This window comes from Phyllostomus hastatus, unplaced genomic scaffold (assembly GCF_019186645.2).
Source record: "Phyllostomus hastatus isolate PE091 unplaced genomic scaffold, TTU_PhHast_1.1 phas_scaffold_11, whole genome shotgun sequence".
Lineage (NCBI taxonomy): Eukaryota > Metazoa > Chordata > Mammalia > Chiroptera > Phyllostomidae > Phyllostomus > Phyllostomus hastatus.
The window spans coordinates 4,974,674-4,991,533 of NW_025334005.1; the positions used below are offsets into that span (position 1 = coordinate 4,974,674).

The following is a 16,860-nucleotide window of genomic DNA, read 5'->3' on the forward strand; positions in this document are numbered from 1 at the left end:
TATAGCATTTAACAATGCACTGCCCTCCTTATGAGTCCGGCAGTTTGTTAACACCTGGTTGCACTTATTGTTTAATCAATACTACTTTAGAATTAGTCCAACAGGCTCAAATAGATCAGGAGATCCTGACCCACCTTTCTGCAGTTGAATCAGCACTGGACTGGATTGGCGAACGCCAGGACGCACTCCTGACTCCTCAGCACCTAACTTGTGACCCTGGTTTCTCCAGACTGTGTGTCACACCGCTACAATGGAATTCCAGCCAACATACTTGGACTGATATACAACATTGCTTGAGTGGAGCTTTCTCCCCTAATTTAAAAGGACAAATTGATAAATTGCAGTTGGAGTTACATCAGCAGCTGCAGGACATTCAACGTTTAACCAAACAGGACATTTTTCAAGCCCTTAATGAAAATATTAATTGGCTGAATCCTAAAACATGGTTTGATGGAATTATTTGAGAATTTGGATTTTTGGAGCTGCTGGTTGTTTACTGATTGTAATATTGATTTGTGTACTTCAGTGTATTTGCAAATTGTTTTCCCAGGGTCGTATCAGAGACCAGCAGGTAGCCACCTTTATGGAACCCTTAGCAGTTCTAACTGAAAACAAGGGAGAAGGTATGAAAAACCACTCTGGCAGGCGTAAAATTAAAACTCAACACCCACGTAAGAAAGTAGGTGATGAGTCAGTGCGCAGAACTGCACCTGTTAAGAAATCCTCTCGTAAGAAGTCAGGCTTGCATTATGCTCAAACTGCCTTGTAATTTGCCTTTCCTGATATCTATGTAATTTCTCTCAAAGATTGAAATGTAATCAGGCCTATTACTTTTGTTTTTCCCTTAATATGTTTTCTTGCACTGAATTTAGAAATTTAGGTATTCACAACCCATAAAATTTAGTTTCTGCTTTAATTTCTATTATTGCCTTATGATGTATGTAGATGTTGCTTTTCTTCTGATTTGCATTCAAAAACAGCAAAGTAGGTTTCACAGGCTTAACAACCACAATTGATTTTAAAAACTAAAAAAGGGGGAGATGTTGGGAACCGCCTGACTGGTATCAGAAGCTGAAACCCCCGCCTAGGCTAAGGCTAAGGGAATGCCCTTGGAACTGTGAGCCAGCAAGGAGACAAAAGCTTATCTTCCTGGCAGGAATGCTGCTCCTCGGCTTTGACATAGCCTGAGTTCTCAGTGTCTGGGAAAAACCTCCTTGTCTCTCGGTTGCCTTAGTTCCCTTGCTCCACCTAAGCCTGAAATAATGACAGGGTGGTGCAGCTCTGTGCTGAAAAGGGCGGATTCCCCGGGGTGATCAGGCCTAAGAAAGAACATGTAAATTACTGTGAAACCTTCTTTGTTTAAAATGCTCTCAGCTGAATGAGAAGGGTCTTAGGAGGAAGTTATTTTGTTCCTCAGTCTTACAGCTCTTTGACCCCCAACTCAATAGACCGGCAGAGTTCTTTCTTTTCTATGGTTCCTTACTTCCCTCTAATGAGTACTGTACTTTACCTGAATTACTAAGCAGAATGAGCCCCAAAAAAGCAGGTATGGACGGTAAATCAGCGCGCTCCCCACTAGGGGGGGTGGCCATTTCGTCCCTACTTCCCCACAGAAACTAGTTTGTCTCTGTGCATGTGTTGTTTTTTCTCGCGTGTTTATTGTCGAGCCATCCAGAGCTTTCTGTGATCACTGCTGGCCGGTGACCCACGAGCAACACCCGGACAGCCGGTTGACATTTTCCGGCACGGCTCTGGGCAGTAGGCCACCCACGTGGGAGAAGGGAATGCGGTTCCCTTGGCCGGGCAAGTAGGGAAGGTTTTCTGTTTAAAGGTCAGCCCCGGCGTTAGAAGCCTGGAGAAGTGCTCGCTGAACTGTAATGCTGCGTGCTTCCCGCGGGGCAGCTTCAGTTCTTTGGGGATTAAAGGCTCGACCTCTGTTCTGTATCAGATTGAATTTGTTGTACATTGAGCTGCATTTTTTTTTTCTTTTTTGTAAGCACTCTCACAGGACCCAAACAGGACTTATTTGCAAAAGGTCCCTGCCGTGTCTCCCTGGCTGCACGGACTGAGGGGAGCCTGTGGAGCGGGAGTCCCGCCTCCAACTCCTGGCTCCGCCACGCCTCAGCTGAGACCGTGCTCAGTCTCCCGGAGGCTCAGGGGACAGCCCCACACAGGGGGGACTGTGACAGGCCCACCCCAGCATGGGTCCCGGCACAAGGGAAGGAGCACAGAACAGCTGTCTCCTGGACAGTCTGATGGCAGAGCGATGGCAGCGCAGGGGCTGGAATCCTTGGATCGTCCGCACAGCGAGAGAGAAAGAGAACAGGAGGCGGTGACCAATGGAAGGCCATCCACGGGCGGCCTGTCCTTCTTCCCTGCTCCTTTCTCACGGCACCGACACCCTCCCGACCTGAGAGCCTGCCTGTCTGGGATTCCCAGGGACGTTCTTTAGCGACCTGGTCAACAGTCCCCTGGACTAGGACACAGTCCCCGGCCTGCGGGTGAGAGCTTCCGTTCTGTGACATTGTTAAACGGACGGAGGGGACCTGTGAGCATGGGTGACACTCTGTCCCTGATCTGTGACATTGTCCCCACAGCCTTAGATGCCATGGCTTATTTTCTAAGGCTCTGCTTGTGCTGGGGGGAGGGGCATCGGCAGCATCCCCGGGGCTGACACATTATTTCCCACAACGCCTGTCAGAGCCGCCATTGACGCAGCTCCAACTCGGTGCGAGGCGGTCAGGCCGTGTGAGCAACTCAGTCCTCACAGCCACCGGGACAGGCTGATGCTGTTGGCCACACCCTTCTGAACGAGCGCCCTGCATTCGCCCAAACCCGTGAACTCGGAGCCTGTGGAGGGGTCAGGATTTGGGCCCACATTGGGTTTTCTCCTCCTGGGTCAGTGCTGCATGCTTTGGGAACTGGACTCACAAGGACCATCGTGGGGAGCCCTGAGCGAGCGTACGGACCAGGAGACGCAGGAGCAGCTTCCGACTCCGGGTCCCCACAGACCAGCTCGGTGACAGCTGACAAGTACTTTGCTAGTCTGCCCCACGATTCGTCCTCCTTCCGTCCACATCGCCGGGTAACAACGAGCGTGAAATGGGCAGGGAAGTGCTGGAAGGCAGAGCCACGCAGATGACGCTGAGGTCCGGGGCACCGTGGGATGGTGACAAGGACGACCCTGAAGGTCCATGGGGCAGGGACCGGCCCCCGGCCTGGACCATTTTCTCCAAGGCTGTTAGATGACAATGACACAAATGTCTGAATTCTCTAAGACACTTTATTTTGCGTGTCTTTGTTATCTTACAAAACCCGCCTCCTTGTCTAGGCCCTGGAAGAAGACAGGGCCCGGCCCTGGGTCCTGGTGGAGGGCGGTCCAGAGCTGGAGGAGCCTGCGTGCCCTGGGCCTGCCCTCCGCCCTGGGGCCCGAAGCCCCCGCAGACTCTGCTCAGGGCTCCAGACACTTGGATGAGGGCCAGAGGCCAGACCGTGGGGCCCTGGGTGTGGGCTGGGTCTGGGTCCCTCCCTCAGTGGTGCACACAGTACAGCTGGACGCTGCCACTGACGCGAAGCTCCCGCAGCCGCTCCAGGGCCTGCTGGCCCAGTGCGGTGGCCCCCAGGGCCTGCCCATTGAGCGCCAGCTTCAGCCCTCCCTCCTGGCACAGGAGCAGCACCTGCGGAAGGAGGGCGGGACGATTCTTCCGGATGGAGCTCCGCCTCCTCCCGATGGCCCACCCTGCGAGCCCCTCTTCCCTCGCTTGACCCCAGCTCGTCCCCAGTCCTCCCACAAGGAACTTCGCAGGGCTGGGCCTCAGTCCTGCCATCTGCAGCAGGGGTTGCTTCCCTTGGAGGAAGGTTCCCCACCCTGGGCGCACACCGGAGTCATCGGCGGCGGGGTGGGGGGTGCTGTTCAGTAACTAGTGCCTGGGACATCAGGGCGGAGGGTTCAGAGCCCGGCAGGAAGGTCCGGCCAAGGATGTCCCCGCCCCCCATGGTCCCGCCCCCCATGGTCCCGCCCCCCATGGTCCCACCCCCCATGGTCCCGCCCCCCATGGCCCCGGATGGGAGTGCTTGGGCTCTGACCCACCTCAAAGAATCGCTGGGGGTAGAATAGGAAGGGGGCCGAGATCAGCCTCTTCTGTCCCCAGGGTGAGACCCAAGCCAGTGTTCTGTCCGCAAAGGAAGCCCTGAGCGTCACAGGAGCCCGAGCAGCCTCATCCAGCAGGCGCAGCGTGAAACTGCGGGGAGGGAGGGGAAGGAAGTAGACGCGTTCAGGTTCTGGATCCCCGGGGCCTGTCTCCCGACTCCCCTGGGCTGAGGCCGCTGGGGCCTGAAGGGAGGGATGGGGTGTATGTGGGGGCGGGTGGGCAAATTCCACACCCACAGTCCAGCTCTCGGACACCTGACAGCTCAGAGAGGAGAGCCCTGCCACTCCCTGGCTGCAGGACCACGGGGAGCAAATGACCATGCCCAAGCCTCAGTTTCCCCTCCTCAAAACAAGGATGATTATAACGTGAGCAATGGTAGTGTGTACTGTGCGCCATGTGCCAGCATTGTCTCCAGCGTTTGGCAGACAGCGTAGGGGTTAGGGCGAGGCCGCCTGGGCTCAACCCTGGCTCCGCTGCTTCCTAGCCCTGTGACCTTGGGCAGGTCAACGTCTCTGTGCCTCCGTTTCCTCATCTGTAATGTAGGAATAACAACGGTGCTGTACCTGCCTCTGGGGCTGCGGTGAGCATCAAATGAGTTAACATGGTCAACTCCTATTAGAACAGCAGCTGGTATAGAATAAGCCCTCAAATCACACAGGTTGTTTAAAAACAACCTGGGCCTCTCAGGGCCAGTGATGGGAACGGAGGAGGTAATGTTGGTGACATTTAGCAAGTACCTGGCCCACTCTAGGTGCTCACAGACGCAAATGGTTTGCTTCTCTGGACTCTTCCCGGAAACCCTGGGCCTGAGGTCCACCAGCGCAGTTCGCTGAGGACAGGATGTTAAAGCACGTCCTCTGTTACCGGGAAGAGTGGGGGCTTCAGGTGGAGTGTGAACCAGGATTCAGGACCCCAGGGTTGGGGGTCTTTCTGCTGCCTGGCTCCTGCCTCTCTGATAGGGCTGCAAGATTCTGTTTCATGTCGGGGTCGGGGGGGGTGCTTCCAGAGTCACTTTGTTTGAAACAACAGCCCAGAAGCTGTTGACTGAGCCCTGGGCAGGAAGTGGGTGAGTGGGGAGGAGACGCAGGTTCAGGTGGGTAGGGAGGAGCGGGGTGGGGGGCAAAGGCCCGGGAAAGGCCTGCCTTGGTCATTCTGTTCCAGGAAGAGGTTCTCTCCATTTCCAGCTTGGGGAGGGGACAGCAAGAGCTCAATGCTGGGCAGAAGTCTGGAAGGCAGGGACCCTGGAGAGGGCTCTCTGCATGGAGTCCCCAGCCCCAGGCCAAGCCCCCTCCCCCAAGCTCCTCCCCAGAAAAGGTTTTGTCTTTCCACTGGCTGGAGAACTCTTGGAGGCCTCAGGGTCCCCCACTTTGGCCTGGTCCAGCACAGCCCTGAGCTGGGTACTGGATCCCCCAGGGCAGCTGGGCCAGAGCTCTGTGGGGCCACAGCCGAACCCCCCTACCCTCAGTGCTTGGGGATAGGGCTAAAGGAGGACAAATTTGTGTGCACATGCACCTGAGCCCTCAGCTTCTCATCCCATTTGTCCAGTTCAAGCCACAGCTGCTTTTTGGAAATCACATTGGTGGCAGCGGTGGCAGCAGCATTTCTTGCAGACACTGTGCTAAGTCTCAATGGCGGTGGCCCACGGCCGGACTGGCCTGCAGAAATGGTCTAGCTGGGCCACTCTGCCCTTCAACGTTAAAGTCCCACCCCATTCAACCACTGAGAGAGCGGATATAAAAGATGGCTTCTAGCTCCTCTTTAAAAATAATCGGGTCTGACGTGAGTGGGTCTATGGAAATATTCTTTCCACGTCCCCAGCTTCCCAACCTGGTGCCTCACTATTTATGCGGCCCGTCAGGCCTCTGAGGGCACAAGAATTCATGGGCCTTGCGAAGAAAGAGCAGTTGAATGACTTGCTGTGTCGTTAATAACCACGCGGCTTTGAGCTTGGACATGAACCTGGCCTCATGCCCCTGAGCTTTTGGGGGAGCAGGAGAAGGTGCTCTTTATGGCTGGGAACCATTGTATTTGCTCTCTAGGGTTAGAATTGTGTCTTGCCTTCTTTTTCTCCTGATGAGGAAACTCAGAACTCCCGACTCAGAGATGCAGTGACTTGCCTGAGGCCACACGGTTTATAAGAGGTAAAACCAGGAATCCAACCCAGTGGTGCCTGGCTTTGGGGGTTGTGCCTGCCTCAGAATCCAGGAGTGGGCAGGGCAAGAACTTAGAGAGGTCAGTGACTTCAAACACAGTCACAGAACCAATGGAGACAGAGGGGGAGAGCAGAGGGCGGGCCCCTTACTCCCCAGCCCCGCCCCTGAGAGAATGCTGGTGCCGCCCCCTCTGTGGAGCCCTTGCTGTGTGCCTGCCCAGGGACCAGCATCTACACCACCCCTGGGGTCAGCACTGTCATCACCCCCTTTTACAGACGAAGAAACAGTGGCACAGAGTGGACAAGGAATGGCTAGAGCAGCAGTGTCCTCAGCAGAGGTCAAAGCCAGGCAGGCAATGTGGCCCAGAAGTCATGAAATGCAATGCAATTCCAGAAAGATGAAAAGAGGAGGGAAGGAGAGAAGGAGAGAAGGAGGGAGGGAGGAAAATAAAAAGAAGCAAAAAAAAAAAAAAAGGAAGGGAAGGAAGGAAGGAAGGAAGGAAGGAAGGAAGGAAGGAAGGAAGGAAGGAAGGAAGGAAAAGACCATTGTCTAATTGGCTTTGAACCGCAGGTTTGGGAAAGGGAGCAGGAGCGCCCCCTGGGGGAAAAGTTAGGCAGAGTTCGTTGTATGCTTGGTGACTGTGTCCCTCCAAGTCCCCACTTCCCAGCACCAGGCCTCCTCTGGGGCCGCCTGGCTGTGCTTCCTAAACTCTGCACTGTGTCACCGTTAGAGGTCACATCCTCTGTCGGGGTCTCAGTCCCAACTCCACTTTCAAAGGCCTTTCCTGAGGCCCCTGGGACAGCCTGGCCAGCTTTACAGGCATGGAAGATACTCCGGAATCGGGGCTGCGGGGGCCTCGAAGGTAGGACGAGCCCTGGTCCGCAACCCAGCTCGCCCTTTACAAGCTCCGCCACCGCGAGCAGCTTACTCCTCCTCTCTACTCCTCTGTCTCCTCATCTGTAAACTGGGGACTAAATGGTGGCTTTGGGGCCAGAAGAGGCAATGTGCACAAAGCTGGCGCCTGCCTGGCACAGACAGGCTCAGCCCTCCCGTCATCTGCACACTTACTCCTTGGGCTCCGGCAAGACCAGCCCCCGCAGCACGATGACCTGTCCCGGCCAGAGCCCCTGGGGGAGGGGGTGTGAGCAGGGCACCTCCTGGAGGAATGGGGGAGATGACTGAGAAGTTGACTCACAGAGGGGCTCAGGGAGGCTGCTGGCCCTAGGGGTCGGGGCATGGGGGCCTTGGAGCAGGTAAGTCTCTGCCTCTCCGCCTGCAGGGGGGAGGGGTGTGTGGGAGCTACTCAGCTCTGTTCATTTATTTAACACCTGCTGCCAGCCTGGCCCCCTGCACTCTGACCCCCGGCCTCTCCAGGCTGCAGTCGGTGCCCCTCTGTGCTGTGAGCGCCACGTGTGTCCCCACCCTGCACCCCGAACTGCAGTGGCCTGTTCATTGGTCCGCCTCCCCACCAGCCTGTGAGCAACTGGGGGCCTGGGGACTGGCTTGTCAGCCCCTCCATCCTAGAGCCTGACACTGACCCTGGCACAGAGGAGTATCAAAGAACTGTGTGCAGAGGAAGGGAAGAAAAGGCCAAATGAAGCTGGAGCTTCAGCCTGCACCCACAGCCTGCACTTTTCAATGATGGAATGGAAGACCCTAATGCTGGGGCGTTCCCACCAGGTGGGGGTGCCCCTGACCTGGGATGGGGCTCCACCTGCTCCAGAACAAGGGGGAGGTCACTCACCAGCCCGGGGCTCCCAGGCAGGAAAGGCTGTCAGGGACGGGAAGAAGGGGTGCGGAGGTCACGTGATGTTGGCTCAATGAAAAGGAATGTCTTGACATTATTATTAGACCTTGGGCACCTCTGGGTTTGTCTCTCGGAGTCAATGCGGGTGAATGACGGAAGCCCCTCTGGATTCAGAAGGACACCAGCTCTGGGAAATGGGGAGAACTGGCCCGAGGGTCTGTCGTTCACTCCCCGTGTGGCCTTGGGCAAGTGCCTGGGCCTCATGTCCCCTTCTGCCCTGCAGGCCACCCCCAGCTTCCTCATGGAGTTGTTCTGCGAATGGGACGCTCCAGTCCACAGGGACCTTCTGATAGGAATACTGGGCCTGCCGCTTCAGGGCAGCCCGCCCTGCCCCCGCCCCTTGCCACCCATCTTCCCAAGCAAGAGACCAGACAAGCTGGGACAGGACATCCAGGCTGTCCAGGGACCACGGCAGAGCCAGCCGTGTCCTTGGCAACCATGCAATGAGGGAGGGGCAGCTGGGCCTGAGCAAGGGGAGCAGCAGCCCAGCCAGCGAGGGGCAGGTCACCCTGGGGCAGGGAGAACCAGGGGCTCAGCTCCTATGTCTGGGTCAAGGGGCCCACCTTGCTCCCCAGAGACTCACGTGCCCAACAGGATACTCGCTGCTGCCCTCTGAAAATGGCTGTGGGGAAAGAGAATGAGCAACAGCAGGATTCAGGGTGGCTGCAGGCCCTGGGGGCCATTTATCTGGCCCTGGCCTGCCCTGCCTGTGCCGGGATGCTGGCAGAGGCTGCCTTGGCCTTGAGAGCTCCTCACTCTCCCATTGGCCTCGTCGGTGGTCCTCACACCTGGTGCTGTGAACGCTCCGACGGCGAGGCCCGCCTCAGGTGCACTGAAGCAGCATCTGTGTGGGGCCCCGAAGCTGGCACTTCAATAAGCTCCTCAAGTGAGAGTGACACTGCCAGCCCCGGTCTGGGCCCCAGGGCTCTAAGTCTCCAAGTGACTCGCCTCCCGGCCATTGCTCCTCCTCTGGACTGACCCCACACCCAGTACGGACGTCTGCCCCAGGCTCTTGGGCCCCTCCTATGGTCACCTTCTCTTCCCGTCGCCCCACTCATATCCGACACCTGGACAGAAACCCTCCACCTTGGCCATAACTGGTGTGACAGGGCTTATCCGGGGCAGGAGGGGGGCCCGGGCCAGTGCAGGTGTCAGAGGGAGTCAGAGGTCACTGCCACCCAGTCTTGGCCCAAAGGGAACTTACGTTGATGTTCAGGAATCCAACAGCCTGCACCACGATGTCCCCAAATATGCCCAGCGTGTCCACACGGGACAGCGGGAGCCGGTAGCGGAAGTGGAGGAAGTGCTGTCCGTTCACGCTCACCTGGAGACACACGGGGGCCGCCTCGACTCAGCTCCCGGTGGCTGAGGTCATGCCAGGCATCGGTGAGCTCTCTTACCCGGAATTTCCCTCATTTCCCTCCATCCCAGCTCTCTGAGGCAGGTATATTTTGCAGATGAAGTGACAGGGCTGGCAAGTGACGGGCCTGGCAGGTGGCTGAGTGGGCCTGGGAACCCAGGCACCTTTCAGGCCCCTCCCTGCCCCTGACAGCACCTCCCCACGGTGCTGCCCTGCATTTCACCTCCACAGACCTGCCAGCAGCCTCGGCATCTTCCTGTCCTCAGGTGAGGACACGGAGGCTCAGGAGGCTGTACAGACCCCTATTCCGTGGGCTCTCCCTCCACTGCTGGCTCCTCCCAGCTCCCTCCCCCTGGAGACATCTGAAGGCCCCCTCATCTTTCTGGCAGGAGTCACATCAGCAGTGAAGGCCTTGAGGTCAAGTTCTCTCTCCTTGCCCCCTGCTCCCCGAGCCGTGAGATGGGGGAAGGAAAGTACCTTCCTCTGTGGTTGTTGGGAGGACTCCGTGAGCTGATGTTTAAGGGCTCAGAACAAGGCTGAGCATATGCGGGCACCCTAGACACACAGGGGCTGTGGCCGTGGCCCCTCCCTGGGGACAGGCACCATAGAGCTGTGTGGACCGGGCCCCACGGGCCCAGGGCAGCTCCTTGGTCCTCTTGGCACTCAACCCCTCCCACAAGTTCTAGACACCCGATGCCCCTGGGATCACCTTCATTTCCTCATTTCCAAAGAGGAAGAGGATGAGGAAGCCGCCTCCCCTCTGCAGGGCCAGGCGGGGCCACCGGGCCTCAGCCTGCCAGCGCCCGTGGTGCAGGGTGTTGCAGATGACGTGGGGCTTGGTGGTGTGGAAGCGCGGGTTGAAGTGGATGGCGATATCTGGCCGGGGATGCAGGCTGCAGCCGCACTGGAAGTCCACCTGGAACCTGGCGGGAGGGAAGGCTCTCCAAGAGTGCTTCCGGCCAGAGACCCCAGAATTCCCAGCTCTGTGCCTCTGGGGTTGAGCCCCAGCACCCCCGTGGAGCAGCTCCCTTACCTGCGTGCGTCTAGAGGGACCTCTCCCTGCAACATGACCATCTTGCCTGCGCGTAAGCCACCAAAAATCGTTGTGACATAAGGAACCACCTGCACAAAGAGAGAAACCCATCCTTAACAGGGGTGGAGACAAGGCCAAGGGACCCCTATATCAGAGGGGTGGGGAGGGAAGAAGAACAAGAAAGCTTGATCCTCCTGCTCCAAACGGAAAAAGTCCTGTGGGGAAAAATTAGTTTTCTCTGAAATGATGTCCTTGTCTAGTCCCCTTTCCTGGACCTTCACATGTCAAAGGGGCCACATGTGTCCCGGGGAAGCCAAGGTCAGCTCCACTGCCCCCTGGAGCACCAGCCCAGCTGCACTCCCCAGTGAGGCTCGCTGTCCACTGGATGCCACCCTGGCCTCCAGAAGTCTGCCGTCCGGGCTTCCTGAGGACTGTGCGCTGGCCAGAGCCCGGGACCTGGGAGGCAGAAGGATGGACAAGCCGGGCCCTGCCAGAGGCCCCTGCTGTGGACGCCTGGAGAGATGCCTACCTCCCAGTGGCCCGGCCCAGCTTCCCAGGCTCCCCTCGCCCCGCACAGAAGTCCCCCGGCATTCTTATAGCACAGCACACACTTTCACAACTTCCTCCCTCCTCTGGGGCTGCTTCCTCTGCTCTCCCTACACCCCGTGAAATCGGACTCGGCTTTCCAGGCTCCTGACGTCTTCTCAAACACCATGCACTCTGGTGCCTGAATTATCTCTCCTGTCCCCATGCTCCGGGCCCCTTGGCTGGCTGGCTGGCAGACTTCCGGGGAGACGTGTGGCAGGCCGTCCACACCGGGGGGCACAAGGCCTTGAAAGCGGAAGCCCTGTCTCTCCCTGCTGTGGGCTCAGTGCCCAGCCTGGCACAGATGGGCTCTGAACAGGTGTCTGCGGGATGAATGTGAACGCGCAGCAGCAGGTGCACATCGAGCAATGTCACAAGACCAGCCTTCCCGAGAGGTTCTCCCCCTCCCAGCAGCCTGCCGAAGCCCAAATCTCCTAGAAGAAGCCGAGACCCAACCGCACTGCCCTCCAGGTGGGAGCTGCAGCCTGAAGACTGGGGAGGGTTTGCAACCCGGACAGCTGTTTCGCCCCATCACTCAGGCACCTGGGGAGGTGTAGAGGTTCAGACGCCAGAGCACCCACAGCTCAGCTGCGCCGAGCATCGCAGTCCCTCCCACTGAGCAGCAGAGGGCCAAGCAGAGGGAAAGTGATAATCAGTGCTCGTTGGTGGGAGGGTGCAGCTGGCGGGGCTTCGGAGCATCTGCACGGGCACTGAGCAGGGGGAGGAGGCCAGGAAGCCCCGCCCCACCCCTGGGCCAGAAGTACCCACCTGTCTGCCTTCTGGGCTGGAGGTGAGACTGCCCTTCCTAGGTGCTCAGTGTCCCCATGACCTCCCCCAGATCCTCCTAGTCACCCACCTGCAGCAGGGACACAGCCCTGTGTTTCCAGGATCTACTATTTCCCAAGCAAAGACCCTGGGAGCCCAGCTGTCACTCACATTCAAGTGGGAATTAGCTGGTCAGCGCTTTGCTAAGCTCAGGGGCACTTTTCCCAAGCCCGTGGGCAGACGCTGGGCAAGCTGGGTGCAAGGACAAGGGCCCCTCTGCCTACCACCTGGGAGTCGGGCCCCAGTGGGAAGGACGACGCCCCGAGTCCTGGGAGCCTCCAGCCCCGGGTGGCTGCTCACCGGGTGGAAGACTGGCGGCTGCAGGATGAAGGTGTCAGGAAGCGGGTCCAGTATTTCTCCAGGTGACATGGGGGATGGGGCGCCTCTACTCCAGCTGCTGATCCGGATCCAGGGCCCTGCCCTACGGGGCTGACTCACCTTTCCCAGGGCCCTCAGTGCCCGGGGGCAGCTTTTCCAGCTGTTAGACCTAATGCCATGTGCAGCCCGCCCGGGAGGGTGGAAGTCTGCGGCTGGGGCCACACCCCAGCTCTCCGCCCACCCGCCGCACTGGGGCTGAGGCAGCAACCCGCGTCCCGGGGACAGGAAACTCGCGCGAACTAACCAACCAACTAACTAACCAGCCCCTCTGGGTCTGAAGCACACGGCTGGCCGCCTCAGGGACTGGGTGGCAGGCGTGGGTGCGGGCAGATGCTGGCTGGGTGGGGGCCAGGGAAGGTTGCTGGTTTCCTGGGCTGCCCTCTGAGCCCTCCCTGGTCAGAGGCAGGTGCGGTGGCCCCGCCCCCAGCTTCCCAGACACCTTTGACTGGCTTCCCATTCTCTCCTCCCCTCCTGGACCCTCCCTCAAAAGGTTTTCGTCTCTCTCCCTCATTTCTTTGCCCTTTTCCCCACTCTTCTCAGTTTTGTAAGTTTTCCAGTTCCCTGGGGCTCCATTTCAGCACCAGCTGGAAATGCCAGGATCCAGCTGGTGTCACGAGAAAGTGGGGTAGGGGGAAGTGAGAAAAGGGAAGGAAGACGGGACAGCCCGCTTAGGCTCGGGAAAGGCAGCGCAGCACAGTGTGGGGGCGGGGCGGTGGACCTGCACCGGTGGAGACCCGGGTTCTCGCTCAGCCTCGGTTCTAAGGTGCTCTGTACCCTGGGACAAGTCACTTTCCCTCTCTGGGCCTCCCTGTACTTATCTGTGTATAGAGAGATGTGTGTTTCCAAGAGAGGTCTCTCTCCGCGGGCGGGCCAGGGGGTGGTGGACACAGAGATCTGCATTTTCATCAGGCTCCGCCTGGGCCCTTTAGAATAGAGGCATCTGGGCCCGGGGTTTGGTTGGAATTCCGACAAGTCTCTCCCTGTGAAAAGCAGCACAGCTGCTCAGCTCTGTCCTGAGCTGGGAGGTTCCAGGGTCTGACCAGCGTCACACTTGGCAGCAAGGGATTCATGGTGGGGCCAGGCCGGGCAAAGGCTCCCGTGCAGGGGGTGCTGGGGGAGAGCAAGGGGCTGCTCTGAAGGAGGGCTGCCTTCCAGCAGTGCCTCGGCCGTGGGGGGAGGGGAGGCATCTTAGCTGCTGCACAAGGGCAGGCAGCATCCGCTGAAAGCTTGTTAGAAATGCGAGTGTTAGGGCCCCAACCCAGGACCTGAGAAGAGATCTCTTGAGCTCAGGCCCAGGAATATGCATTTCAATGCACTGCCCAGGACTTCCAACAATGAACGCATGGGAACGTTTGCAAAGTGCTGCCTTAGGTCCTAACCGGCAGGGCTGCAGGTAGCGAGCCAAGGAGTGTGCTCAGACATTTCGGGGGTGGTGGGGCTGGGCTCCTGAAAGTGCTTTGTGTGGAGAAATTTGATCCGAGGTGTGTTCAGGTAGAAAACCCCACGTACAGTGTGGGGGTTGGGGGGGTGGGGGGAGGAGAAACCACAGGTGGAGAAACCGGCTGGACAGGGGCCTGGAGCCCCACGCTGGGAGTCAGACCTGGGCCCCGCTCCCAGTCTCCCGGCCCCGTTCTTCCGGAGTGAGGCGAGTGCGCCACCCCCTCTTTCCCCTCCCAGCCTCCCTGCCTGTCCGGAACTCAGGGCGGGGTGAGTTTTAGGTTACTTTTCCCAGGAGGTTGTAGACGGGGTGCTTAGACCACTGAAATGTAACTCCTCACCGTTTCCGGAGGCTGAGAGCCCAAGGTCAAGTGTTGGCAGGTCCTTTGGTTCTGAGGCCTCCCTCCCGGGATCGCAGGGGGTGGCCCCTCGGTCTGGGGGTTTGTGTCCTGACCTCTTCTTATGAGAAGACCAGTCATCCTGGCCTAGGACCCGCCCCTGAGCCCTCCGTACCCATTCAGAGTCCTACCTCCGAACACAGTCACACCCCAGAAACACACCCCTGAATCGCATCAGGACTTCCACATGCGAGTTTGAAGGGGACACCATTCAGCCCGTCACAGAGGAGTGGCTATAACGGAAACCGATGGCTATTGCCACAGTCCGGCGTGCGGGCCGGTGACGGCTGAAGGTGACCCTGGGTTGCCGCACCCTCAGGGCCCGTGGACCGGACGAGGTTCCAGAATAAGAGAGGGCCTTAGTGTCTGTTGGTCTGCCGCGCTGGGGGAGGGCAGATCCTCCTGAGCCACAGTGAGGGGCACCTTGGGGAAGGGTCCAGAACAGGGCTGACCCTGACCCTGGCATCGGCAGGGCAGGCTCCACCTCTTCCCCAGGCTGCCGCCTGGCCAAGCTCCCTGCTGCCTGGACCTTTCTGTCAGAGCCCCTACCGCACATGACTTGTCACTGTCTAGTCAAGTCTTGTTTGCTGTCTGTCCCCCACCGCCCCTGCTCTCCAAGTGTCAGCTCCACAAGCACACACCTGGAGGGCAGGTGTGCTCTCACGCCCCCAGCGCCGAGCCACGACGCCCCCAGCGCCGAGCCAAGGCCCGACCCAGAGCACGTGCTCACGGTGCACTGAAAGACGGAATGGCTGTAACAAGTGGGCGTCTACGGCTCCTGTCCAGTCCCTTCCTCCTTCTCCGCCTCTCCCCCAGCCGAGGTGGCACTGTGGCCCAAGCAGAAACTTACTTTTCTCACCGGCCACACAGTGTAAGTGAGGCAGTTTTACCTGTATCTCTCCAGGACCGGTTTATTGGGAAACATAATCCGCCGTCAGGGGTCTCCGGGTGCCCCCGCCCTACCCATCCTCTGAGCCAGCGGCCTCTGCCCCAGTCCCTGACCGTGAGCGCCGAGGCCCGTCTCAGTCCATGGATCCTCTGTCACGAGGCACCCGCGTGGCATCGTCCTGGCACAGAGTGGGAGAGAGTCCACAGAAGCAGCAGGCAGGAAGAACTGACAGAACCTGAGAAGAGAGGCCAGGGGAAAGGGCTCCGAAACACCTGCCTCTGACATCTTGGGCCAAAGGACCGAGAATATTCCGATGGCATTAAGGGGAAACAGGGAAGCTGAAGGCACAACCTGGAGGGTGGCGAGCTGGCTCACCGCGTTCAAGGCCACTTTGGAGAGGTGGGGGAGCAGGAATCGGTCTGGGCGGAGCCTGGACACGGGATGTTCGATTGGTGTTGGTGAAGGAATGAAGACGCGGTTGCCTGAACACACATTGAAACATTCTGGAGAAAGCAGTTGCAACAACTCAGCACCGCTCTGCCCTGTAGTGAGTTTCGGTGGCTCCAGCCGTTGCTGGTGAGTGGGGCGGAGGTCGTCAGGGGGCAGGAGCAGCCCTCAGGCCGGTTCTCAGGGCACTCCCAGTCTCAGCAAAGAGAGGGGACACACACTTGTGGGGGGACAAGTAGGAGGACAACGCCAGCTGCTTTGTACTCCCTTTTCCCCCTCAGAGATGGACCCACGTGGGAGGAAATATTGTAGAATGGGGGCAAGACCAAACATCAGCCACAAGCCCTGTAGGCTGACACAGCGCCTCTCATGACTTTGATGTCTAGCCTACTGGGGAGGAAAAAAATCCCCTCTCGTGGGTGGCTCAATAATTAAATCCACATGAGACGGGGTAACCAGGAGAAATAACCACATTTCACTACTTTTGTGTGTATGTGTGGCTTTCTGAGCTAAGGATGAGATGAGGTGACTTGGGGCTTCAGAGGGGAGGAAAGCCCTTGCAGGACAATAAGAGGTAAACTCCTGTAAACTTCTCTAACGAGAAGTTTACCTATAGGTGAGTCATGAGAAGTTATGTCTGGCGATGACTCTCATTATGGGCAAGACTCCAAATTCGAATTCTTTAAGGAGGAGGAGCTAAGAGTTTCTCATGAGCCTGCAGAGTCTCGGTGGCCTTCAGCTCAAAACAATCCACATGTCAAAGTGGCACATCTGGGGGAGACCTGTTCTGAACCCCCTCACTCCCCAACTTTTCCCTCGCCCGTGGGTCATGGTGTAGTGTGGAGCGTCAACTCTGCACCCAAAGCAGCCTGAGTTTTTTCCAACTACTGCTCTCATCTGCGTAGGTTGACTCTCTCTTCCCTGCTGGGGCACAGACCTGCTGACACCTCAGCCCGTTCCTGTCACTTCCCGTCATGTTTGGTTCCTGCAGCTCAATCCAGTCCAGCCCTGGTCCTCAACATCTGTTTGTGTCAGAAAAAGAAAGAGAAGCCAAACACGTTTACTGCCTGAGGGTGGAACACGTCACCGCTCAGGAATCCTCCTGGGAAAAAAGTCATCAAATCTGAATCGGACTGAGTCTGATGACTCAACCAGTGGTTCACAGGCACACAGGGCACTACGGCGGCAGAATGCAGACCATGGGAGACTTATAGGGCCACGGAACCAGTTTCTCCAGTTAAAAGTTACAGGAAAAAAAGTGTGGAGGGGAAACCTATAGGGCGGGGGTTGGCAGACATTCTCCAAGTAAAGGGCCAGGCAGTAAATCTCTGAGCCTCTGAAGGCCGGAAAGTCTCGGGTGCCTCAGCCGCAGCCGGGAGTCACTTCTGCCCAGGCGG

At 58.2% G+C, this 16,860-nt stretch overlaps 1 protein-coding gene across 2 annotated transcripts; it reads right to left on the reverse strand.

Annotated features, from left to right (window-relative positions):
- Positions 1-3,315: 3,315 nt before the first annotated feature.
- LGALS12 (galectin 12) lies at positions 3,316-12,538 on the reverse strand. Of its 2 annotated transcripts, XM_045855191.1 has the most exons (9): positions 12,215-12,538; positions 10,505-10,593; positions 10,181-10,394; positions 9,316-9,435; positions 8,695-8,733; positions 8,049-8,075; positions 7,373-7,461; positions 4,091-4,241; positions 3,316-3,677 (listed from the first exon to the last, which is right to left on the reverse strand). In XM_045855191.1, exons 1-9 carry the CDS (start codon positions 12,281-12,283, stop codon positions 3,531-3,533), a joined length of 945 nt encoding a protein of 314 aa, XP_045711147.1. In that variant the 5' UTR covers positions 12,284-12,538; the 3' UTR covers positions 3,316-3,530. The 2 variants fall into 2 exon arrangements, with proteins under 2 accessions (XP_045711147.1, XP_045711146.1); XM_045855190.1 differs by lacking the exon at positions 8,049-8,075 and having other exon boundaries at positions 12,215-12,412.
- Between the last annotated feature and the right edge of the window lie 4,322 nt (positions 12,539-16,860).

Coding starts and splice junctions, on each gene's coding strand:
- LGALS12 (XM_045855191.1), bottom strand. CDS start 12,283: ATGTCACCTGGAGAAATACTGGACCCGCTTCCTGACACCTTCATCCTG. Junction 10,395..10,504: donor GTCCCTCTAGACGCACGCAG/GTAAGGGAGCTG, acceptor CCCTCCCGCCAG/GTTCCAGGTGGACTTCCAGT. Junction 7,462..8,048: donor TGCCTGGGAGCCCCGGGCTG/GTGAGTGACCTC, acceptor CCATTCCTCCAG/GAGGTGCCCTGCTCACACCC.